General features: G+C 40.6%; 1 protein-coding gene across 1 annotated transcript in view; it reads right to left on the minus strand.

Annotated features, from left to right (window-relative positions):
* The window catches only part of LOC113015028 (neural cell adhesion molecule 2-like), a 339,210-nt gene that overhangs the window by 280,069 nt on the left and 33,053 nt on the right, over positions 1-26,088 (minus strand). Inside the window, exon 4 of the mRNA XM_026156929.1 lies at positions 9,299-9,555. Coding sequence (XP_026012714.1) covers positions 9,299-9,555 — 257 coding nt within the window. The remainder of the gene's footprint in view (positions 1-9,298; positions 9,556-26,088) is intronic.

Below are 26,088 nucleotides of genomic sequence, written 5' to 3' on the forward strand. Positions count from 1 at the left end.
CTTAGAGCTGTTATTATTTGTTTGAGTCCATTTATATTTAGAAAACTGACAGTGGAGGCAGTGGATGACAAAAAATTATCAAAAAATACTACCTCCAGCTGCCTGTTGTAGGGGCTCGCGGCGTGGACTACCCTCCAACAGTAATCCCAAAGGAGCGCGAGATTCTCTCCCTCAGAGGCGAAGTGTGAGTCCGCTGGATCCATTACTGGTCGCGTCGTTCTATCAGGGCTCTGTGTGCGGGGAGGTGGAGATGTGGATCCAAGTGCAGGACTCTGAGACGGAAATATAACTGAAAACCTTTATTGCTTTATTGCTTTTTAGTTTTATTTTGTTGTATTTATCTGCGACACCTTAAAGGCCGGTCCATGAAAATGTTGTCGGGCATAAACCGGTCCGTGGCGCAAAAAAGGTTGGAGACCGCTGGTTTACGACACCAACTGTCTGCCATCTATAATCTGGTTCTGAGATCCCTTCCCAAATAAATGTAAATAAATATAAATAAATGCAAATAAATGTAAATGAGACGTTGAGTCTCAATGGGAATACAGTTGTCCTTCGCTATAATGCAGTTCCCCTTTCGCTGCCTCGCTGTTTGGCTGATTTTTTTTTTTGTGTGTGTGTGCGTGTGTGTGCAACTTTGCATGCTTTTATTTTTTTTTACAGCACATTGTGTTCTGCATCCTGATTGGCTGTAGAGCATTGTCAATCAATCTCCTCCGTGCCGTGTCTCCTGTTCAGTACAGAATGCTTTCAGCTTGTCAAATTTACATAAATCTTCGATCGCTAGCAGTGTGACTCTGAAGTGCTGTACTGTATGTTTCCTCCCCAATAAAAAGAATGTCTCCTGATTACGGTAGCTTTAATGTTCTGACAAGCCATCAAGTGTTGCGACTTCATAGCTTAATAAAGTCATACTAAAACTTCTGACAGATTTTTGAGTGCTGTTTACTATATAAAATCAGTTAGCGGTCAGTAAGCACAACCAGAATTCATACTTTTAATTTGAGAAAAAATAAAAGGATTTTAAGTGCGTCTTATAGTCCAAAAAACATGTAACACGACTGTAGGGCACCATTAATAGTAATTATTATTACTATTCAATTATAATAATTAATAATAAGAATTTGTTAGTTCGATCTTTATTATTTATAGGAAAACATTTATATTTTTATTTCTCTAACTAATGTTTGGACTTGAAAACAGGGTTTGATATTAATAATGGATTGCATTTATATAGTGCTTTTTGAGACCCTCAAAGCACTTTACAATTCCACTATTCATTCACACACTGGTGATGGCAGCTACAGTTGTAGCCAAAGATGCCCTGGGGCAGACTGACAGAAGCAAGGCTGCCATATCGCGCCATCGGCCCCTGTGGCCATCACCAGTAGGCAACGGGTGAAGTGTTTTGGATAAGGACACAACGACCGAGACTGTCCGAGCCGGGGCTCAAACCAGCAACCTTCCGATTTCAAGACGAAGGGCCAACTCATGAGCCACAATCGCCCCTAAAATTATATTTGGTTTCATTCTATAATACTGGACTTATTTTTCTACGAAGGTTTGAACTTTGAGAGTGTTTAAACAAGAGAGAAAAGTGTGAAAATGTTAATGCCTGTCTGAGAACAGTGTATAAAGTGTGTAGTGATGGGTTTCACAGCCTTAAATCATCTATAATAATTGTAAAAAATAAAGCTGACTTTGTGGACTTTGCGGGTTAATTTTGGACTAACTTCCGCAATAAACAAACAACAAACAACACTTTACCAGTATGGATAAAGGTTAAATTAAAAAGTACTTTAACTTGAAGAGTATTTAACCTTTGGAATAATCTCTTACAGACATATGTTCATAAGATTTCTTTTTTTTTTTTTAAACAAAAAATTGTCTGAATCTTACATACAGATATAACAGAGTAGCTTAAGTGTTTTGAGTATGAGTACTTGAGTATGAACATATACAAAATGCAGCAAGATATTTGTAAAAAAAACAAAAAAAACAAACAGTTTTATTGATTATAAAATGAGTTATATCGGATTCATATCAGCATTGGCAGATATCCAAAGTTTTGATATCAGTATCTGACATTAAAAAGTGGTGTGCCATCTCTAGAACATAATATATGAGAGAAAGCATGTCACCAAATCTGGCAGACTGTGTGGAGGTTCATGAATGAACCCAAAGCAGAAGCTTGGAAATCAAAGCTTAATGTAATAAGTAATGTAGTAAGAGTGAGACATTTATTTAGGCTGAAAGGGATACTTAGTTTCCCTGAGGAAACTAAGGCAAAACTGACTGGGAAAACTAAACTAACAGTAAACATATGTATACCTGAACATAATGCACGAAGAACAGAAACATGAAAAACTGAGCAGACGTCCTGACAATGAAAAGATTAATACAGAAGAGAGTAATTAGGAAGAGTGAAAACATCTGGGAAAACAGCTTTGATGAACAGACATAAAGACCCTGAGAAAGAAACACTAAACACAGTACTCGACACTGTCAAAGTAGAAGAGGAAACAACTTGTCACAGAAGCTGGGAGGGAGGAATGCTCAGGGAAACTAGATGTACACAACAGGAGGAGACCTTAATAGAAGAAATGTGGAAACAGTTAAGGGAAAAACCACAACTAACCCAAATAATAGAAAACTAAAACATTCCAACACAAAGAAATCAGAAAAACACCATAAACTCAAAATGCTGGATCAAATGACAAAGAACTACGAAATAGCAGGCCTCTCATTATCAGACACTCAGTCTCTGCATGCTGCATTTGCTTTCACTTTTTATTGAGATTAAACAGATAACAGTCCAGACGGAACTCTAATTAGTCCACCCTTCATTTCCCAACATCTGTTCTCTAAATCTCACACGAGCATTGTTAAACAGAGAGCCAAACAGAGAGCGCCACTTGAAAACTGGTCCCAGAGTCTTTGACACAGGGTTTTCATTTTTTTGGTCTTTTTTTCTCTAGTTTTGTACTTTCGATCACCCTTTGAATATGGCTTTATATTTTGTTTTGATTTTCTATTTTCTGTTATTTCTTAACATTTTTGTGTCTTTATTTTCTTATTCCTTATGCAAGTTCGTTTCATTGTATTACTTCCCTTTAGCTCGGTGCTCCTGTTTCAATGTTATTTAAGTTTATTCTGTTTTTGTTTGTTCATGACTTAATTTTAGTTTTAAACTGGGATTTATTGTCTTATTGTTTCTTCAAATCTAACTTTTTCCTTATTCCTTATTTACAGCCTGTAAGATTTTCTGTTATCTTTAAATAAAAAATACTGCTGGTGACCATTACTACCCATCTGCCTCCTGGTAGACAATCTTAGGTGACATTCTTCTCGAGTCATAATGATCTTTTTTTTTTTTAGAAAATGTGACCTCTGACCTTGATCTTGAATCTCGGCCATGATGTATGGCCTCACATCTGTCCATGCTGCTGGATATCTTGACATCTGTCCAGATTCTGTTCATCAATAAATCATATTCATTCTTTCTAATGACCTCTCCTTGTTTAAAGGTATTTAAATTCAAATCGATTCGATCCACTATTGGATTCAATTTGAATCGGGGAAATTTTGCCTCAGATTATAATTCTAAACACTTATCAGTACATATCCATATTTGTATATCTATAAAGAGGAAGCTGACACTTGTGAGACTTTATCAAAGGTGTAGGTGTCACAGCAGATGCCTTTGTGTCAAAGTAACTGAGGATAAATCACAGAAAAACATGAAGGAGATTTTCCAGGCCTGGATTTTGTCACGGTTCTGGATCAGTTTGACCCAGCTCTTTCTGTTTCTTAAATTTTGGTGTTGTTCTGAGTTATGATTTATGTTCTGATTATTTAGTGATACTGTTTTGATTATTGTTATTATTGCAGATTTAGTTTAGTGTCAAGTCTGCGTCTTTCTGATTTGTTTCATGTCTCCTGTTTTTTTTTGATAGTCCCAGTCTGTGGTCAGTGTGTTCAGTTCTACTGCTCCCCTGTCTCGTTAGTCTAATTTCTCCCAGCTGTCTCCCTCCTGTTTTCCATTCCCTGATTACGTCCCTGTGTATATTAGCCCTGTGTTTGCCCTTGCTCAGTGTCAAGTCGTACCCTCAGATCCTGCCTGTGCGTTCCACTTTGTGTTTTCATGTTTGGTTTCTGTTTTTGTTTGGTGCCAGCAATAAAGCTGAGGTTTTCAGTTACATTTCCGTCTCAGTGTCCTGCACTTGGATCCAAATTCAAATTCAATTCAAATTCAATTTTATTTGTCACATACACAGTCATACACAGTACGATATGCAGTGAAATGCTTACACAACTGCTCGTGATCTAAAGAAAAAAGAAAAGGCTAAGATGGGAAATAAATATGAAAATTAAAAAGGGTCAATTTAACTAGAAAGGAATCAAATAAAATATAAAAATTTAAGTTAAAAATGAAATAACTGTACAACACAAATTAGAATGAAGGGTAAATTTAACTGGGAAAGAATAAGATAAAATATATAAGTTAAAGTTGAAAATAAAATAACTGTACAACAAAATACACAATACACAGTATAGAAATATATAAGAATGTATGAAGAAATATAACAATAACATAACATAACAATAACAGCAGCTGTACGAGTATTAAATGGAAATGAAGAAATATAATGTCCAGTGTTGTTGGATCCACATCTCAACCTATAGCAGATAACCTTAAAATATTTTGCAGTAGAACAAAAACTGAAGAACACCACAAATCAAAATATGAACATTACCTGATGCTGCTAAAGTGAAGAGGAGCAAAGGTTACAGCTAAGGATTTAGCAATTCTGCATTTTTAAAAGTTTAAATTTTTTCAGTATTGAACACCAGAAATGCGGCTTTCTTGTTGGAAGTCATTTAAGTAAAAAACAAAACACAGCGGCCGACAGCGCTGTAAGCAACAATAGACTGGTAGGTAATGAGCAAGTGAATGGGAAACACTGAGAGAGAGTTGTGCATGAAGTGTGGTTTTATAGTGGTGGAGGTAAAACAGCAAGTAAGAGACGTAATTAATGAAGATGTTTATGTCAAGCGTAGTTTGGATCTTCTTTTGCTGCTGGTTCAGTCAATTTTGTTTGGAGAGATAAAACCTGCAGCTTAAGAATCTAGCGCAAAAAAGAAAACTAACTTTTGGGTCCCAGGCCAAGAAAATGGGGGTGAGAACTAAAACGGAAATCTAAATTGGGAAACCCTAAAACATGAAAACTGTAACAAGAACATGGCCTGAACAGGAATGTGAAAATCTATGTGAGACAACAGAACATGAGCAGGTGCTTGAGGGGAAAAACCTGATACATGAAAAGCCAAACCTCAAAGAAACAAATAACCAGACAAACAAACAACCCAACCTTTAGAGAATTGTGGATCAATATGGTTGTCATTGTGCAAGGTGATTAGCTCTTTAGCAAGAGTGCTCACCTGTTTTCTTCACACTGGTTCATTAAAAGGAGCTTGCAAAGAAAAGCGTCTGGACTTTAAGTTGCTTGAAGACGTTTCACCTCTCATCCGAAAAGCTTCTTCAGTTCTAAGCTTCTGTTGGGGGTATTCTGGCCAATTCCACCTTTGGTCAGGCTTTTCAGGCAGGGACTCTCCATGTGCCTCCTGACCAGCTTCTACCTGGTGGAGAACACCGTGGAGCCCAGCCCTGTCTTTGTGGCTGATGAAGTGTTCCCACTGTGGCAGCAACTCATGAGGCCTTTCCCAGGACGCCTCCTCCCATTAGAGAAGAGGATCTTCAACTATCACCTTTCCAGAGCCCAGCTGATAGTGGAGGGTGCCTTCGGTATCCTCTCCTCACAGTGGAGGTTGTATCGGCGCTCCATGGAGCTGCTTCCTGAAATTGCGGAGAAGTGTGTGAAGGCAACGTGTGTTCTCCACAATTTTCTGCGCTGTTTGGATGAGAGAGGGGCAACTGCTGTGAAAGGTGTGGCACCTGCTGTGGTGGAGCCGTTGCAAGGCCTGGGTCATGTAGCAGCAACAAACTCCTCCAGAGAGGCTGTCCTGGTGAGGGAGAAGTTCATGTCCCACTTCTCGGCAAAGGGAGCTGTGTCTTGGCAGCCAAAAAGAATAGCCTGTTTGAAGTCCGAGTGACTTCCTCACAATGGCTCTGCGCCACCCACAAACCTCTAAAGAGCGTTCCTGCCTTTTTTAAATTTTCTTAATAAATGGAGCTTGCCTCCAAAATAAACTAACCTCTCTTTATGCTCTTAAATAATTGGTCTTCACTATGTTCCTATGGGTGCAAATGTTTGGGCAACCTTGTTAATAGTCATTATTTTCCTCTATAAATCATTGGTTGTTACAATAAAAAATGTCAGTTAAATATATCATATAGGAGACACACATATTGATATTGTCACAGCGAGTGAGGAGAGCCGTGCGAAAATAATAAATGAGGATCCAAGCGCAGGCAGTCGTGCGGGTGTGAAGGTGGTTTATTGAACATGAAATAAATAGGGACAAACAGCAAACGGAGGTCGAAATAAACTAGACTGGAGAACAACTAAACTACAGAGCACAAACCTGAATGAGAACGAGCAGAGGAGACTGACGATGGACAGCAGGGAGAACACACGGGTGAGACATGGTAGATACACAGACGGACCAGCAACTACAATGACGGAGGACACGACTTAAATACACACAGAGAAACACGGGAATTACACACAGGTGGTGGACACAGCTGGGAACAATCAGTAAGACAAGACAGAGGTAAAACTGAACACACTCACATGAGACGCAGACCTTCACAATAAAACATCACACGCAGGCTCGACATCGAGAGACAGACAGGAAATGACATATGAAACTAAACCCGCATCTTAAACCCAAATACACAGAAACATGGAACTCCAATAATAAACATCATTAACACAACAAGAGAACAAGAGAACAATCCCTGATGCAAACTTAAACCAAAACATAATAAACTCAAAATACTGGGTCCAACGGACCCAGAACCGTGACAGATATACAGTAAATATTGATTTCATTTCTTTTTTTGTGGTGCCAAATTTATGCACTTGCCTGATTTTATTTAAACAATTCTTGCACACTTTCTGTAAATCCAATAAACTTAATTTCACTTCTCAAATATCACTGTGTGTGTCTGTTGTTCAGTTTCTATGCCATATGTTAAAACAAGATCTAGAGTGTGATTAACACTTAACGTAAACCACTAACAGAGATTTGCTGCGTTAATGCTGTTATGGCATTAACATCATTTTAAAGAGATTAACGCTGACAGCACTAATTCATACATGTTTGTAACAGTTTTACTTTGTGTTCATGAACATCCTGAAGACTGTAGTTCAGAGTCCCTGTCAGGCAGCACAGGAAAGTTCATTTCTGTGTGTTTTCAGATGATTTGACCCACAGTTCTGCTGTGAGGTTTAAAGATGATGATCAGCATGTTCTTCACTTTTGGTGTCAACACAGAGTTTGGATCAGCAGCAGGAGACTCAGAGTTCAGCTCTTGACCCCTGACCCCTCTGAGATATTTCATATCCTCCCTGGTGAATTTGATGTGTTGGTCCACAAAGTTCATGTGATCAGTGGTACATCCTGAGATTTGACTTTCACCCAGGTGTCATCCACATACCTGAACTAATAACTTGGTGATGGTCCAGGGTTGGATAACAAAGCTCTTTTTTCCATGTTGGGGAAACCTGCAGTCAGCTGAGACTGAAGAAGTCACTTGGATGAGACCAGATGAACAGAACGTTTTATCGTTTTTTACTCTGCTTCTGTTGTTTTTTGGGGTTTTCTTTTGATGTTTTTTTAGATGAGAAAAAAAACACTAACAGCAGCAACAAGAAGAACAGGTAAAGCTTGCAGTGCAATAGATTCATCCTTCTCCCCTTCACCCTTCCTGCCATTTTCTGTTTTAACTTCAGGTTTCTTCCTTTCATCCTTCATCCCTTCTTCCTTATTTCCCTCATCCTTCTCTCCTTCTTCCTTCTTCCCTTCTTCCTTCTTCACTTCATGCTTCTGCCCTTCTTCCTTCTTTCCCTCATCCTTCTTCCCTTCTTCATCCTTACCTCCATCATCTGTGTGTCCTCCTGTCTGACCTGCAGGTGAGAAACAGGTGTGAGGTGTCAGCTGTCAGGTAGGTGATGAGTGAAGAACAGAACAGAATCCATTTCCTCTTCAAACTGCTGTCAGACATTATCCACTCTGATCACATCACTCAGACCAGCTGCTTTCTACAAAGTCTCATCAACAACATCTTTACAAACAAACATCAACAACAAGGAAGCAGCTTCACCTCTGATCACACACACACTCAACTCTACTCACTCACCTGGAGGAACAACATGAAGGTGGATGATGATTATGAGCTCCCGAGAGCGTGTTTCTTTCATGAACACACGACACTCGTATGTTGCAGTGCAGTGTTGGGGAGTAACGGAATACATATACCGCCGTTACGTATTTAAAATACAAAATATGAGTAACTGTATTCCGTTACAGTTACCGTTTAAAAAGGTGGTATTCAGAATACAGTTACTTTGTTGAAATAAATGGATTACACTGCGGTACTTTCCTGTTTCATATTGTCGCGGGTCAGGACTGTTTGGGTTTTGTTTGACAGCTACGTTCTGTTGTTCCAGGCGGCAGCGTTACGGTTGCCATGGTTACAGGGCGACGCGCTCTCTCTCTCTCTGAGACTGTGTGTTTCCTGGGTGACCGTGTTGCAGGGAGAATGCACTGCCATACACGTTATGGGTCTGTGAGCGCGAGGAGGGAGAAAAAGGGAAGTGGAAAGGTACGAGTTGTCATCGAGGAAAAACGGGAGCTGGAAGCATGTAAATATAATAATAACCACTTCAGCCAAGAAGAGTGCCTGACGAGCCCAGTTGTAAGTAAGCTATTAAGACTCGACTGTACACCGTGTTCGTGTTTTCCTCCGAAAACAATAAGTTCCGTTGGAGCAGCCTTTCAACGCCTCTCTCTGTCTCTCGCAAGAAAAGTTGACCCACACAACAAAGTAAAGCTAGTTTTCGGCTACAAGCCGACAGGGACCCCGCCGTATTAGTCAGAGGTCCCTTTAGTACAGTTCGGAGTCGCGGACCTTCAGTAATAGTAATAAATCACACAGCAATAGTACATTCACGTTGTTGTAAAAAGCATGATAATATATTAAGTAATCCAAAGTATTCAGAATACGTTACTGTCATTGAGTAACGTAACGGAATACGTTACAGAATACATTTTGGGGCATGTATTCTGTATTCTGTAATGGAATACATTTTAAAAGTAACCTTCCCAACACTGTTCCAGTGTCATTAATCGTCACATCCTTCAGAATCAAAGACACGTCTCCATCCTTCATCTGTCTGTCCTGCAGATCCACCCGGTTCTTAAAAGATGGATTCTGACCTTGTGGAACAAATTGCCCCTCCTGGTACAAGTAGACATAGCCTGATGTCAAGTGACCTTTGCTCCAATGTATAAATTTGGTGTTGTTGTTTGGCGCTCGACATGTCAGAGTGACGTCCTGTCCAGACTCAGCTGTGATGTTTTTCTGGTCTGAAAGAGGAAACAGCACAGAGCAGAGAGGTTAAAGGTCAAAGTACAACTATGATCAGAATGATTGACTTTAAATATTTTGTTTTTTTCCTTTGACATTTGAGTTTTTAGTCATGTTTAATGAACCTCGGTACATCCAGCAGGTCACCAGTGACCCACTGAGGGGGAATTTTAGCCTCATACTAAACATGCAACGTGTCAGAGACTACAAGATGTTAGCTTCCACAGAACAACAACATGTGCCGATAATAAGTGAACATAATGTGTGAGAGAAAGCAGCCTCTCATTATAAGACACTGGGAGACTCTTGGGGCAGATCTACACATATGCATGTGTTACTTGTGGTTAAAATGATTCAAATTCAAATTCGGTAAGTATACATGTTTCATCTAAATATAATCTATAACTTAATTTATTTCTGTAGCCCACATCATTAAACATTTCAGTCACATAAAACATGAATTTTGATTTGATGTTGTCTTGAATCGCTGTGTGGCAGGCAGGAGTTGGACTCAAAATGCAGGCGCTCAGACTCAAGGGATTAACTCAAAAAACTCAGCTTTATTTGCTGACAGGGAAAAAGCATACAAAGTTTAGTAACTTCAGGCCACTGCAACAAGCCCAGGTACAGTTTGCCGACGGATGGTTACAGGACCTTGAAATGCACCGGACTGAGGCAATATTCCCTCAGGATGACCAAGCATCGTGTGCCAGTGATTTAGAAAAACTCACCTGAGGAATCCTGCTTGACAACGCCACATTCTTATGGAAAATTTCAAAATTAGCTGCAACACACCTTGTGAGCTGGATTTGAAGTGGGTTTAATAAACACTTTACAATTTGAATGGAAACATGCCAACACAAGGATCATCTCGGAAATTTCGGCCACCACCCTTATATCTTACAGTGGGGCAAAAAAGTATTTAGTTAGCCACCGATTGTGCAAGTTCCCCCACTTAAAATGATGACAGAGGTCAGTAATTTGCACCAGAGGTACACTTCAACTGTGAGAAACAGAATGTAAAAAAAAAATCCATGAATTCACATGGTAGGATTTGTAAAGAATTTATTCGTAAATTAGGGTGGAAAATAAGTATTTGGTCACCTCAAACAAGGAAAATCTCTGGCTCTCACAGACCTGTAACATCTTCTGTAAGAAGCTTTTCTGTCCCCCACTCGTTACCTGTATGAATGGCACCTGTTTGAACTCATCATCTGTATAAAAGACACCTATCCACAGCCACAAACAGTCAGACTCCAAACTACCGCCATGGCCAAGACCAAAGAGCTTTCGAAGGACACCAGGAAAAGTATTGTAGACCTGCACCAGACTGAGAAGAGTGAATCTACAATAGGCAAGCAGCTTGGTGTGAAAAAATCAACTGTAGGAGCAATCATCAGAAAATGGAAGACATACAAGACCACTGATAATCTCCCTCGATCTTGGGCTCCACGCAAGATCTCATCCCGTGGGGTCACAATGATCATGAGAACGGTGAGCAAAGATCCCAGAACCACACGGGGTGAATGACCTGCAGAGAGCTGGGACCAAAGTAACAAAGGTCACCATCAGTAACACACTACAACGGCAGGGAATCAAATCCCGCAGTGCCAGACGTGTTCCGCTGCTGAAGCCAGTGCATGTCCAGGCCCGTCTGAAGTTTGCCAGAGAGCACATGGATGATACAGCAGAGGATTGGGAGAATGTCATGTGGTCAGATGAAACCAAAGTAGAACTTTTTGGTATAAACTCAACTCGTCGTATTTGGAGGAAGAAGAATACTGAGTCGCATCCCAAGAACACCATACCTACTGTGAAGCATGGGGGTGGAAACATCATGCTATGGGGCTGTTTTTCTGCCAAGGGGACAGGACGACTGATCCGTGTTAAGGACAGAATGAATGGGGCCATGTATCGTGAGATTTTGAGCCAAAACCTCCTTCCATCAGTGAGAACTTTGAAGATGAAACGAGGCTGGGTCTTCCAACATGACAATGATCAAAAACACACCGCCTGGGCAACAAAGGAGTGGCTCCCTAAGAAGCATTTGAAAGTCCTGGAGTGGCCTAGCCAGTCTCCAGACAACAACCCCATAGAAAATCTGTGGCGGGAGTTGAAAGTCCGTGTTGCTCGGCGACAGCCCCAAAACATCACTGCTCTCGAGAAGATCTGCATGGAGGAATGGGCCAAAATACCAGCTACTGTGTGTGCAAACCTGGTAAAGACCTATAGTAAACTTTTGACCTCTGTTATTGCCAACAAAGATGTTATGGTTCAAAATATTGGGGATGGAGACAAGAGAAACACCACAATAACAACACTGGTCCGGCCGGGTCAAGTCAAACGATGATTTTAATGGTCACACACGTGGGAGATGGAAACTGTATGCAGACAGCCTCAGATCTCATCACAAAAAACACATCTCCATAGTTTTGTAAAAATCAGGGTATTAGAACGCCCCTTCATGCGTAATGACAGGTGTTATACAATCAATGTTGACAGTTTTATTTAACACAGAAAAATAACATTGTCTCCTTCCCGAGGGCAGACGCTGACTGCCCCCCATCTCCTGGAGCCATCCGTCCCCTGCAGAGACACAACATTGCAACTACAAGGACTTCCACATTGATTAAGACGATCAGTGTGTATTGCTCTAAAACAAGTGTATAATACTAAATGAATAATGCTTGGTCAGCTACCACCAAAGTATTGAGTTGTATTTTTGTTATTGACCAAATACTTATTTTCCACCCTGATTTAGGAATAAATTCTTAACAAATCCTACCATGTGAATTCATGGATTTTTTTTTTTTTTTTCACATTCTGTCTCTCACAGTTGAAGTGTACCTCTGGTGCAAATTACTGACCTCTGTCATCATTTTAGGTGGGGGAACTTGCACAATCGGTGGCTGACTAAATACTTTTTTGCCCCACTGTATATTTTAGTTCTCCTGAGCCAAGTAAGACAGGTCAGGGTGAAGAAGTGACAGCCAAAGAAAAGCTTACCACAAATCCTAGGGGAGCTAGGATGGTAATGAGGTGCTTGAAATGTTGTAGGTGGCTGAGTTTATACTGCTACCATTGAGACTGATCGGGACTCCGTCTTTGTGGATCTATGGAAGTCCATATATACAGGGTGTAGCATCCCCTGGGTAAAGGTGGTGATATGCAGGGGGGTCAGAGGTTTTTCCCTTTCAAGTTCTTGTAGGCAACTGATGACTTTCTTTTTGTAGTTGCTTCTGGGGTTTCACCTTGAAGCTTCATAGGTATTGTTGTCACTGAGGAGTTTAGTCATGTTTATTTGCTCTGCTTCTTTTTGTCAGGGATAAAATACAAATATATACTTTTTGTGTCCCAGCTGAGTAACAGGAGGACAAGAGTCTGGTGGTGCAGCAGAGGAACAATTTCAGCCATTTGGACTCAGCTCAGCCACTAAAGAGGAAACAATGACTCCAACACAAAAGGTGAGAAGAACATCACAGTTACACAGTTATTGAAACTGTGTGCACAGCTGGTTGGTTTTTAAAAACCTGTTAACAGCAGCTTTATTTTTTCCATCCTGGGCTCATCCATATATACAGAATCTACATTCACAACTAGAGCTGGGCGATAGAACGATAACGATATGTATCGCAATATAACTTTTACTCGATAGAGAAATTAAACTATCGCGATAGACCTCGCCAATCACAGACGCAGCGTCACGTCGCGTGACTTGTTACGTACAGCACAAGTGCCAAGCCGCATGTGTGTTCGTTTGGGAAGCAGCCAGCGGGTAATGGAGGAAATGAGTGTGCCGACTAGAAAAATCAACCGAGCGTGACCGAAGAGAAAACAGATGATGGTTCCAATGCCGGAGAGATTGTCGAACGGAAGAGCCATAGAAGTTCCGTAGTGTGAAGGTATTTCGGCTATTTCAAGTCTGACAAAAAACAGAGTAGCGTGCACTGTAAATTGTGCCGAAAGCAAGTCTGGAAATACAATAAACGGGTGCATGCGTCACACTGTGCGCCACGTTATTGTTTCGGTGAAATGAATTTCTACAATACTGTTACTGTTAATTCTACTCTCTGCAGTGTTTAAATGCTTACATATACACACAGTTACTGTCCGTCCACACATACGACTCGGTTCTGCTTCTATGCCGCAGCTTTGTTTACTTTTTCCCACCGAGGCTTCTAGACTTCTGATTGGCCAACATTTCTGCACGGTTAGGAATCTAGCGCCACCTGCTGCTTTGGCATGTTCATAGCAGCGTTTTCCTTCATTTCTGCCTTTATGTGTGGACGGGATTATTTTTTAAAACGAAAACGGAAAAGCTCCGTTTTCAAAAATACCCGTGTACGTGTGAACGTAGCCTCAGTCTCTGACTGGAAGCGTTAATTCGTCATTTGGTTTTTGTCAGACTAAAGTAACTGTTAAAACTGTTTGAAAAGCTAAGCTATACAACAAGGAGAGATTGAGAATTTCCTTTTAGTTCTCAGTTTATTTGATATTGACAAAAGTTAGTCAGTTTTGTCTGTTCTTCTGTAAAACAAACTAAGATTTATTTTTAGAATTAATATTTTGTTTCTAAGTGGAATTGACAATTTAGTCTGTTTCGTTTGTTCTATTTTGAAACTTAAACGCTTTAGCGGCTGCCTTTTGTGTAGTTTGCAATATTTGCCTTTATTTATCTGAAAAAGTCTCATGTTCCTTAAGTACATCTACCCTGTTGAACTTATTATGGGAAATAAATATTTAAATAAAAACAAGCTGCTGATTATTTCACATTTTACTTGTGAGCAACGGCACATTTAAATCTTAGAAATATAGTTATTTGGCTTATATCGTGATAGATATCGTTATCGCCTGAAATGAAAAAAACATATCGTGATATGAAAAAATCTCATATCGCCCAGCTCTATTCACAACCAAAAACCACACAAGTTACAAGAAAATACAAAGATCATATTTTCTCTACACACATTGAAACAACAATATCATCAGTTGAACTCAAATTATTTTCTGAAGTAAAAGAGTTTCTTTGATGATCAATATTTCTTCAATAATGTCATTTTCATTACAACTCTCATTGTAGCACATCATTGTAATGTGATACTGTCACCAGAAGGTGGTGGTAACACACCTACAATGTGTTTTTGTTTACATGTCTGATTCCACCAATGGAGGGAGTTTCAGTTTGTTCCACGACTGCATTTCACTCATTGCCTCTGTTTGTATCTCTGTCACTGCAGGACCAACATGGAGCGAGAAGTCAGCGCTCTCAGGAGGCCGACAAACCTCACAGAAGAAAGGGAGAGAAAACATACAGCTGTGATGAGTGTGGGAAGGATTTTACCCGGGCTGGAAATTTAAAAAAAACACCAAGTCATCCACAGTGGAGTTAAAGCGTACAGCTGTGACTTGTGTGGGAAGGATTTTAACCGGGCTGGAAAATTTAAAAAAACACCAACTCATCCACAGTGGAGCTAAAGCTTACAGTTGTGACTTGTGTGGAAAGTCTTATACCCTGGCTCATAGCCTAAAAACACACCAAGTCATCCACAGTGGAGTTAAACCTTACACCTGTGACTTGTGTGGAAAGTCTTTTACCCAGGCTGGACACTTAAAAACACACCAACTCATCCACAGTGGATTTAAACCTTACAGCTGTGAGTTTTGTGAAAAGTCTTTTAGCTTGGCTCAAAGCCTAAAAACACACCAACTCTTCCACAGTGGAGTTAAACCTTACAGCTGTGAGTTGTGTGGAATGTCTTTTACCATGGCTCAAAGCCTAAAAAAACACCAAGTCATCCACAGTGGAGTCAAAGCGTACAGATGTAACTTCTGTGGAAATTCTTTTACCCAGGCTGGAAGCTTAAAAACACACCAAGTCATCCACAGTGGAGTTAAAGCGTACAACTGTGACCTGTGTGGAAAGTCTTTTACCCAGGCTGGAGACTTAAAAACACACCAAGTCATCCACAGTGGATTTAAAGCGTACAACTGTGACCTGTGTGGAAAGTCTTTTACCCAGGCTGGAAACTTAAAAACACACCAACTCATCCACAGTGGATTTAAACCTTACAGCTGTGAGTTGTGTGGGAAGTCTTTTACCCGGGCTGGAAGCTTAAAAACACACCAACTCATCCACAGTGGAGTTAAAGCCTACAGCTGTGACTTGTGTGGAAAGTCTTTTAAATTTCCATATCAGCTGAAAAAACACCAACAGATCCACACCAGAAAGTAACTCTACAAGTGCAGTTACTGTGAGGATGTATTTAGTTTTTTTATCTTGTAATTTTAACCTGATTGTTTGGAACAAGTCTGATCAGTAAACTTATGGAGTTATACTGAATGAACTGTTTGGAAAAATGAAGACTAATTTTCTCTCAGTAAGCTGAGTGTTGTAATGTAAACAGTAAAATGTAATTGGACGTTGGCAGAGATGCTCTTTGTTTCAGGCGACGTTCAGGATAAAAACGTTGAAGGAATTCCCTGACTTACAATGTCTTTGTTTAGAAGTGGAGCAAAGCACATGGATCCATTTCTCAACCCTGTCGTCACTGTGGTGTAGGGAAAGCATTTTTATGTGATCTTTTTAGAAGAACTTCCAATCATCAACGGGACCTAAAATCACATCAACATAGTCACACTGGAGACAAAATGAACTACTGCAAAGAATGTGGGAGAGGCTTCCACACACCAAGTACATTAAAAATACATGAACTCTTCCACAGTGGGGTCAAAAAGCACATCTGTGACCAGTGTGGGTCATCCTTCACCACTGGACGTGAGCTCAATGCAAAAGCATAAGGGAATCCACCATAAGAAAAGCTTCTCACAATCAGGTCATCGTAACAAACATGAACGTACACACATGGAAGTGAACTTCAGCTGTGACCAGTGTGACAAGAGCTTCAGGAATCTCAGTTCATACTCCGAACACAAACGATCCCACGCTGTAAATAAACTGTTTCACTGTTACCAATGTGCAAAAACATTCACTTCATTATCTGCTCTGTGCAAACATCAGCCTGATCATGCAGGACTGAAATCACTGGATCACAATGAATCTGAAGAGAGAGAAAGATCCTCTTCTGGTTTCAGGCTCAGACTTAAAAACCTTGAGATCAGGCTCCACAGAGTTCAGATGGAATCTCCTGTAAAGAGTGTCAGCTGATGCCACACTTGGATCTGATGAGGTAGCTCTGATTTCTGGACCTGCAGTGAATAATCCTGAATGTTACATTTAGGAAGCTGCATGTATAGATATGCATATCAAGTTTATTATTTTTCCTTTTAGGGATTTTAATTCTCTAAAATGTTATCCCTGTTACATTTTAATCTTTGTTTCCTTAGGACACAGTAGTGTTTAGTAGTTGTATTCATTTTATGTGTTACCTCAGTTAAATTTCAATCCTTCATTCATATTTAATCTTTTGCTGTGGTAAAATCTTCCCCTAAATCATTTTTTCCCAAAACTACAAATGTTTTCACAGCAGTTGCTCTTAAAACCTCCAAAATGAACTAAATCTGTCCACCAGCTTTGAAACAACACCTATTGTGACTTTATGTCCAGAAAAAAGAAAAGCAAGCTAAACTGGTTTTGGGCTGTACTTCCATGTAATGCCAGTTTGTACCTGAAGATGAAGCAGTGAGTCAGTGTAACCTTTATTTAATTAGGCAAAGACCACATTCGTATTCACAGTGGCAGCAAAGAAATGTTGAAAGTTATAAACAGCAGCACACATCAGTCCACATGTTGTTTTTTAATGAATTCATTTTGATCCACATGTTCTGCAGCTGTTTTCCTGATGATTTGAAGTTTGTATTATGAAATCCTGATAATATTAAAGTGTTAGTTATATTTGATGAACTCTGTGTGAAGTTTGTCTTATTAAACAGTTTGGTGTGAAAATGAAGAAACGGTCTCAGAACAACTAGTTTGAGCCATGATTTCAGATTCAAACTAATTTAACTGTTTTCAGTGGTACATGTGGAGGTTTATCACAGGAGGCGACTTGGCTGTTCTCCACTCACACAGAACAGGGTTCCTGCAGCTCATTAAAAACTCTGAAATGATCTTCAAGGACCAAAATATTTGATTTTTCTCAAAAACATGCTGTGGGCATGACGCTTTTAGAGAGTGTGTTTAAGATGCATTGTGATTAACATCTCACACATTCCAATAAAGCAGATGTTCCTGCATTGCAACAGCGCTTTACAGATGTGTTCTCCCCCCTGCCCGTGTGCACGACTCTCATGGAGCACCACTTTGAAACGCAGCTGATTGGCAGATTCCCTTGTCTGCAGAGTCCAAAGACAAAAACAGCCTTCTCCACTCTGTGTGGTTCGTACCAATTCGTCACACTTCCGTTTGGCTTGTTTAAAGCCCCGGCCATTTTTCAGTACCTCCTGTAGCGATAGCTGCGTCCTCACGCTGCACATGCTGTTTCCTACCTGGATGATGTCATCATTCATAGTGATACCTCGGTGGAGCATGTGCAGTGGTTGGTCACAGTCCCGGATTCCCTGAGGCAGGTAGTGCTGATGGCAAACCCGAAGAAGTGTGTGGTTGGAGGGAGGTACAGAGTTTTTTGGTACAATTTTGAGACCCCATTTGGAGGCTGATCACACCACAGCGACGTGATGAAGGCTGTCCCAATTCCAAATGCGGCCGGAAATGCGCACTTCATTTCCCCGGACTTGAAGGATGAGTCAGGTGTATCATTCGTGGACTACAGGAGGAATGCTGACCCACATCCACCCATCCACATTAAGGGGACGGCTGTGGAGCGTGTGAGCAGCTTCAAGTTCCTGGGAGTCCACATCTCCGAGGATCTCACCTGGACGACCAACTGCTCCAAGCTGGTCAAGAAGGCTCACCAGCGCCTCTTCTTCTTGAGGACTCTGAGGAAGAACCACCTGTCCTCAGACATCCTGGTGAACTTCTATCGTTGCACCATCGAGAGCATCCTGACCAACTGTATAACAGTCTGGTACGGGAACTGCTCTGCCTCGGACCGGAAGGCGTTGCAGAGGGTCGTGAAAACTGCCCAGCGCATCGCCGGAGCACCACTTCCTGCCATAAAAGACATCTACAGGAAGCGGTGTCTGAAAAGGGCGGGGAAAATCATCAAAGACCTCAGTCACCCATCACATGGACTCTTCACCCTCCTGCCCTCTGGGAGGCGCCACAGGAGCCTCCGGACTAAGACCACCAGATACCGGAACAGCTTCTTCCCCACAGCTGTCAGACTCCTGAACTCTGCCTCCTGACATCTGACCCACGTTAACACATGGACTGAACATACACACACCCACAATGGACAACTGTACCCTCAAACACACAATAATAACATGGACTGAACCACCACTCACAACCACTAGCACTTTATATAGCCTCTGTAGGAATTATATCTCACTTATCTTAACTGCACTACTGTATAGCTCTGTAATAATCATTCTGTACATTCGATAATTTTTAACCCTACAACTGTTTACAACTTGCATAGTTCCCATTTCTGTATAGCTGTATATCTCGGATTTCTGTAAAGTTATTTATTTCATATTCTGTATAGTTTTTCATATTTATATCCTGTTCATAGCCTGTACATAGTTTGTACTCACTACAGCCTGTACATACTTATAGTTATAGAATATTCACAACATACTTCATACCGTGTACATTATAACATTCCATAATAGACCCATTTCTGTAATATACTCACATATCTATATTATTGCTAATATATATTGTAATATATCTATATCACTAAAGCACTTCTGGATGGATGCAAACTGCATTTCGTTGCCCTGTACCTGTGCATGTGCAATGACAATAAAGTTGAATTCTATTCTATTATATTCATTCGTGGCGCAACATATCCCAGAATTCATAGTGCAGCCTTTACTGTGGCTAATTAAAAAAAAGGCAGATGGCAGAAGCGTGGTGGCCGAAGAGTAAACTTTTGAGTATTGAATTTTTCAACCTCATCAGTTAACGCTGTCCATGCAGATATTATAGATTTGTAAATGATTACCTAACAATCTTGTCAACACAAAGTTCTTTATTGACAGGCAGTGGGGAGAGGGGACACTTGGGCAGTGCATTTACTCCATATAATGTGTTATCAACCTTTTCATCTTTTCTCATTACCCACAGCTGCATCCACTTCTGTTGGGCTTAGGCTACTCACTAGGGCTGGGTATCATCGCTGATTTCTGTAATTGATTTGATTAAATTCAATTTTGACTCAGTAACTGTTTCAAAGTAACTGAGGATAAAACACAGAACAATAGCAAACTAAGAGTTTTTCAATTTGGCATAATTTTAAAAAAAAAAAAGAAAAGAAAAGAAAAAAAAGTATTTAGCAGCAAAAATTAAGCTTGCTTTTGGCCGGAGAGGAACAAAAGCTGCAGCTCAGAATCAGTGAGATGTTGACTTTCTGCCCTGATGGCGTGTCCGTGTTCATGTCGTCGGGTGAGAATGACGACATGTCACTGATGCATCGGGTCCGTGCTTTGTGTTCACGTCTGTGTGGAATCTGTTCACCTGCTCTCATTTATTGTTTTAGCTTTTTGGTGGTCATTGTAATAGTTTTGTGAGCGCCTGGCGTTTCTGGCAAAATACATAGAATAAATGACTGAATGAATAAATGGAGCTGCTACAGAAAAAGCACGATCTCCTCTAAGTTTATGCTCAGTCCTGGGTACATTCAGGAACAGCTGATCAGCTGATCTTAGAGACGTGGGCACTTCATAGATACAGAGAAAAACCCAACAATCATATGACCCCCTATGAGCAAGCACTTTGGCAACAGTGGGAAGGAAAAACTCCTTTTCGACAGGAAGAAACCTCCGACAGAAGGAGGGACGGCCATCTACTGCGACCGGTTGGGGTGAGAGAAGGAAGACAGGATAAAGACATGCTGTGTAAGAGAGACAGAGATTAATAACAGATATGATTCAATGCAGAGAGGTGTATTAACACATAGTGAGTGAGAAAGGTGACTGGAAAGGAAAAACTCAATGCATCATGGGAATCCCCGGCAGCGTACATATATTGAAGCATAACTAAGGGAGGATTCAGGGTCACCTGGTCCAGCCCTAACTATATGCTTTAGCAAAAGGGAAAGTTTTAAGCCTAATTTTAAGCCACACCTTGGCTCAGGCGATTAGAGGATCATCAGGGGTCCTTTTGTCCCTCTGTGGGGGGTATCTCCAACTAGGTTTATATCTGGGACTCCCCACCATTTGACCTTAGAACTGAAGAAGCTTCTCGGATGAGAGGTGAAACGTCTTCAAGTAACTTAAAGAAGTCCAGATGCTTTTCTTTGGAAGCTCCTTTGACTACGATGACCTGGATGACTGAGAACCTTCACAGACTTTTAAGCCTAATCTTAAAAGTAGAGATAGTGTCTGTCTCCCAAATCCAAACTGGAAGCTGGTTCCACAGAAGAGGGGCCTGAAAACTGAAGGCTCTGCCTCCCATTCTACTTTTAAATACTCTAGGAACAACAAGTAGTTCTGCAGAGCGAGAGCGAAGTGCTCTAATAGGGTGATATGGTACTACAAGGTCATTAAGATAAGATGGGGCCTGATTATTTAAGACCTTGTAAGTGAGGAGCAGGATTTTGAATTCAATTCTGGATTTAACAGGAAGCCAATGAAGGGAAGCCAAAACAGGAGAAATCTCTCTCTTTCTAGTCCCTGTCAGTACTCTTGCTGCAGCATTTTGGATTAGCTGAAGGCTTTTCAGTGAGTTTTTTGGACATCCTGATAATAATGAATTACAGTAGTCCAACCTGGAAGTAAAAAAATGCATGAACTAGTTTTTCAGCGTCACTCTGAGACAGGATATTTCTCATTTTAGAGATGTTGCACAAATGGAAGAACGCAGTCTTACATATTTTTTAAATATGTGCGTTGAAGGACATGTCCTGGTCAAAAGTGACTCCAAGGTTCATCACAGTGTTACTGGAGGCCAAGGTAATGCCATCCAGAGTAAGAATCTGGTTAGATACCATAGTTCTAAGATTTTCAGGGCTGAGTACAATAACCTCAGTTTTATCTGAATTAAGAAGCAGAAAGTTAGCGGCCATCCAGGTCTTTATGTCTTTAAGACATTCCTGCAGTTTAACTAATTGGTGTGCGTTATCTGGCTTCATGGACAGATAGAGCTGGGTGTCATCAGCATAGCAGTGAAATGTATGCTACGTCTTCTAATGATGCTGCCTAAGGGAAGCATGTATAATGTAAACAGAATTGGTCCTAGCACTGAACCCTGTGGAACTCCATAATTAACCTCAGTGTGTGAAGAGGACTCTCCATTTACATGCACAAATTGGAGTCTATTAGATAGATATGATACAAACCACTGCAGCACAGTACCTGTAATACCTACAGCATGTTCTAAACGCTCTAATAGGATATTATGGTCAACAGTATCGAACGCTGCACTGAGGTCTAGCAGGACAAGCACAGAGATGAGTCCACTGTCAGAGGCTATAAGAAGATCATTTGTAACCTTCACTAAAGCTGTTTCTGTGCTGAGCTCTGAAACCTGACTGAAACTCTTCAAATAAGCCATTCCTCTGCAGATGATCTGTTAGTTGTTTGACAACTACTCTTTCAAGGATTTTTGATATGAAAGGAAGGTTGGAGATTGACCTATAATTAGCTAAGATTGCTGGGTCTAGAGATGCTTTTTAAGTAAAGGTTTAACTACAGCCAGCTTGAAGGCCTGTGGTACATAGCCGATCATTAGAGATAGGTTGATCATATTTAGGAATGGGGGTCTAAAATACACATTGATGTGTAACTGAGGACAAGGGATGAGTAAACGGGGCAAAGAAATAAATTGATCATTTATTTATTACATGAGTTAGACATACAAATTCCCAGTCATTTCCAGACAGGACTTACAACACATCCTGCTGATATCCCAGCTGCACATGAGATTTACCACACAAACTATGCGAAACAACACTGCAACCCGTCACACCCCACTTAGCGACACTGCAATCGTGGCACACACTGCAAACAATTCAGGTCTCAGCACAGCTGGGAATCATTGCTATGTACGGCCTGCGATCTGGGAGATAAAGGGAAGTGGCACAAACAATTAAACAAAAAACAAAAAGAGAGGTTAGTCCGCCCTTACACAACTTACTCTCAATCAATAACCGCCTTTACGGCTGGACGGACTAACCAAAACAAAATTACAAATCAATCAAAATAACGAAAAAAAGGACAGCAAAGACAGCACAGCTGAAAAACAAACAACATTATCAATTAAAATATTACCCAATAAAATCTCAATTTTATGAAACCATTCAAAATCATGAAGCTAAAACAAACACTCAATATACCTACAATATTGATCAGTTTCCCTGCGCGCAGTCGTTCTAGGGCTTGATCAATTCTTCTATTAAAATTCGTGGTCACACTAAAAAAGTCCAATGACACATTAAAAATAGGCACATGCAAAAGATCCAAACAAAAATGGCAAAAGTCTCTTACCGACAGTATACCCACTCTCACCTGAGTGAATTAATTGCCTCTGGTTTTTTCCACAGAAGAGCGCTGACTTCACCCCACACACCCACTACCTTTTCACAGCTCTTCAGCCAATCACCTGGCAGAGAGCAACAAACTGCCAGGTGACACTTGTTACAGATGGTTTGGAGGAAGTAATTATTGAAGTTAACTCAGAAAGATCAATTGGAGAAAAAGAGTCAAACTTAACATCAATGGTACTAAGAGTAGCTGTAGATACAGTAATATTATATCTGTGGGATGATTATTGGTAATTTTTCTCTAATGATAAAAATTTTATTTGTGAAGAAGTTCATGAAGTCATTACTAGTTAACGTTAAAGGGATGGTTGGCTCAAAAGAGCTCTGACTTTTTGTCAGCCTGGCTACAGTGCTGAAGAGAAACCTGGGGTTGTTTTTATTTTCTTCAATCAGTGATGAATAGTAAGATGTTCTGGCTTTGCGGAGGGCTTTCTTATAAAGCAGCAAACTATTTCTCCAGGCTAAATGATGATCCTCTAAATTTGTGACACGCCATTTCCTCTCCAGCTTACAAGTCATCTGCTTTATGCTATGTGTTTGAGAATTATACCACGGAGTCAGGTACTTCTGATTAGAGACCTTAGTTTTCACAGGAGCTACAGTATCCAGAGTCGTACGTAGTGAGGAGTTAAAATTATTAACAAGATAATCGACCTCTGTTGGAGTAGTATTCAGATAGCTGCTCTGCTCTATGTTGGTACAGGGCATTGAAGATGATAACAGTGTGTGGATTATATTCTTAAACTTTCAGAAAGACATCTACTGTGATAAAATCTACTCTCCACTGCTGTGTAATCAATTATTGTAAATGTTATCAGGAAATGATCAGACAGGAGAGGGTTTTCAGCAAACACTGTTGAATGTTCAGTTTCTATGCCATATGTTAAAACAAGATCTAGAGTGTGATTAAAGGGGTGGGTGGGTTCTTTTACATTTTGAGAGAGGCTGTCATTTGTAGCATCTACATGGATGTTAAAATCACCCACAATAATTATTTTATCTGAGCTCAGAACTAAATTAGATATAAAGTCTGAGAAATCAGACAGAAACTCTGTGTAAGGCCCAGGTGGACGATAGATGATAACAAGTAATACTGGTTTCTGAGTTTTACAGCTGGGGTGGACAATGTTAAGCATTAGGCTTTCAAATGAATTAAAAGTCTGTCTTGGTCTTTCATTAATTAATAGGCTGGTGTGAAGAATTGCTGCCACACCGCCCCCTCGGCCTGTGCATCGAGATTTCTGGTTAGAATGAAATATAATATAAGCTCTGGCAAACTTGGTTCTATGGTAGGTCTTAAAGGGTTAAAGAGGACAAAGTCAACGGCTCAAACCCCTCCAAGACAGCAGAGCAGGAAACAGAGACTGGTCTGAGCACAAGGAGAGATTTGAGCCCTGGAGGAGGCAAGGCAAGGCAAGGCAAGGCAAATTTATTTGTATAGCACAATTCAACAACAAGGTGATTCAAAGTGCTTTACAGAGACATTAGAAATAAAAACTAATAAAAAGTATGATTTAAAATTGATTAAAACAAGCAAACAAACAAACTAACTAAACACACATTTCACACCTGTTCGCGCGATCTGAACCCTTATCGTAAGGGGAGCTACCAGTCCTTCTGTGGACGAGCTACTTTCTATTTTAAATTCCCTGAATTTAAAATACTCTCTAGACCCAGTCTAGACCCAGCTGGGGAGCTACCCAGAGCTCTAATCCCACACCTGTTCGCGCGATCTGAACCCTTATCGTAAGGGGAGCTACCAGTCCTTCTGTGGACGAGCTATTTTCTATTTTAAATTCCCTGAATTTAAAATACTCTCTAGACCCAGTCTAGACCCAGCTGGGGAGCTACACATAGCTGGACTGGCCATCGGGCATACCGGGCATTTGCCCGGTGGGCCGCTGGCGATTTTTTGTTTTTATGGGCCGATGGATTTTTTTTTTTTTTTTTTTTTAGGAAGGGTATATATAATGAAAGGTGTTGGATTGGCCAATTGGTCATGATCGACTCTGGGCTGGACCAATTACAGCCGAGGAGGCCGAATGCACCTTGTTTAGCAATCACGTGATTTTGGTGCATTGCATGCCGGGAACTCGTGGCAAAACAATCCAAGTACCGCATCAAACGCAAGCATTTGCAGCACCGCAAAACGTTCAATCTCCGGTTCCAATACCTTCTTGTTTTTTCTTTGCCGCACAAAAAAGGAATGTACAAAACAAAAGGAGAACAATGCCGGTCCATACAAAGACAGACTCGACGAAAAGACAAAGAAAAGATACGAGGAAAAAAATCAAACCAGTGAAAGGGTTAGACCCTTACGAGCACACAGAGGGACAAAAGACGTTAGCGTGCTGCCCAACTTTCACCACGCTCAGATTTATAATTATACGGTTCTTGGAGTGAGTGCATACACTCGTGAAGTTTAGTAACTTCAGGTCACTGCAACAAGCCCAGGTACAGTTTACCGACGGATGGGTACAGGACCTTGAAATGCACCGTGTAGAATGAAAGACTATTGTACGTATCATAAGTTTACCAGTCTCACAAATCGTCGTCATGAATACACATTCGTTAACCGTTTATTAATATAACCTTTGAGCTCAATGGTAATTAATTAGCAGTGGAAATAATTTCTGGTTCGCATTACAGAAATGTAGCATTTTGTCTGTGAAGAATTTGGCAAAGTCATTGCAGGCCATGGTTGAATGAAGTTCAGCTGCTACTGGCACAGGAGGGTTTGTTAGCCTGTCAACTGTAGAAAATAAGACCCGAGCATTATGGCTGTTTTTAGTGATGATGTCAGAGAAGTAGGACCTTCTTGCACTCCTCAGTTGTAAATTATAATTGTGAAGTTTCTCTTTATAGATGTCATAGTGAACCTGGAGGTTTGTTTTTCTCCATCTGCGCTCAGCTTTCCTACACTCTCTTTTTTCATTTTTCACTAGTGTGGAGTTTCTCCATGGAGAC

This window comes from Astatotilapia calliptera, chromosome 3, assembly GCF_900246225.1.
Source record: "Astatotilapia calliptera chromosome 3, fAstCal1.2, whole genome shotgun sequence".
Taxonomy (NCBI): Eukaryota; Metazoa; Chordata; class Actinopteri; order Cichliformes; family Cichlidae; genus Astatotilapia; species Astatotilapia calliptera.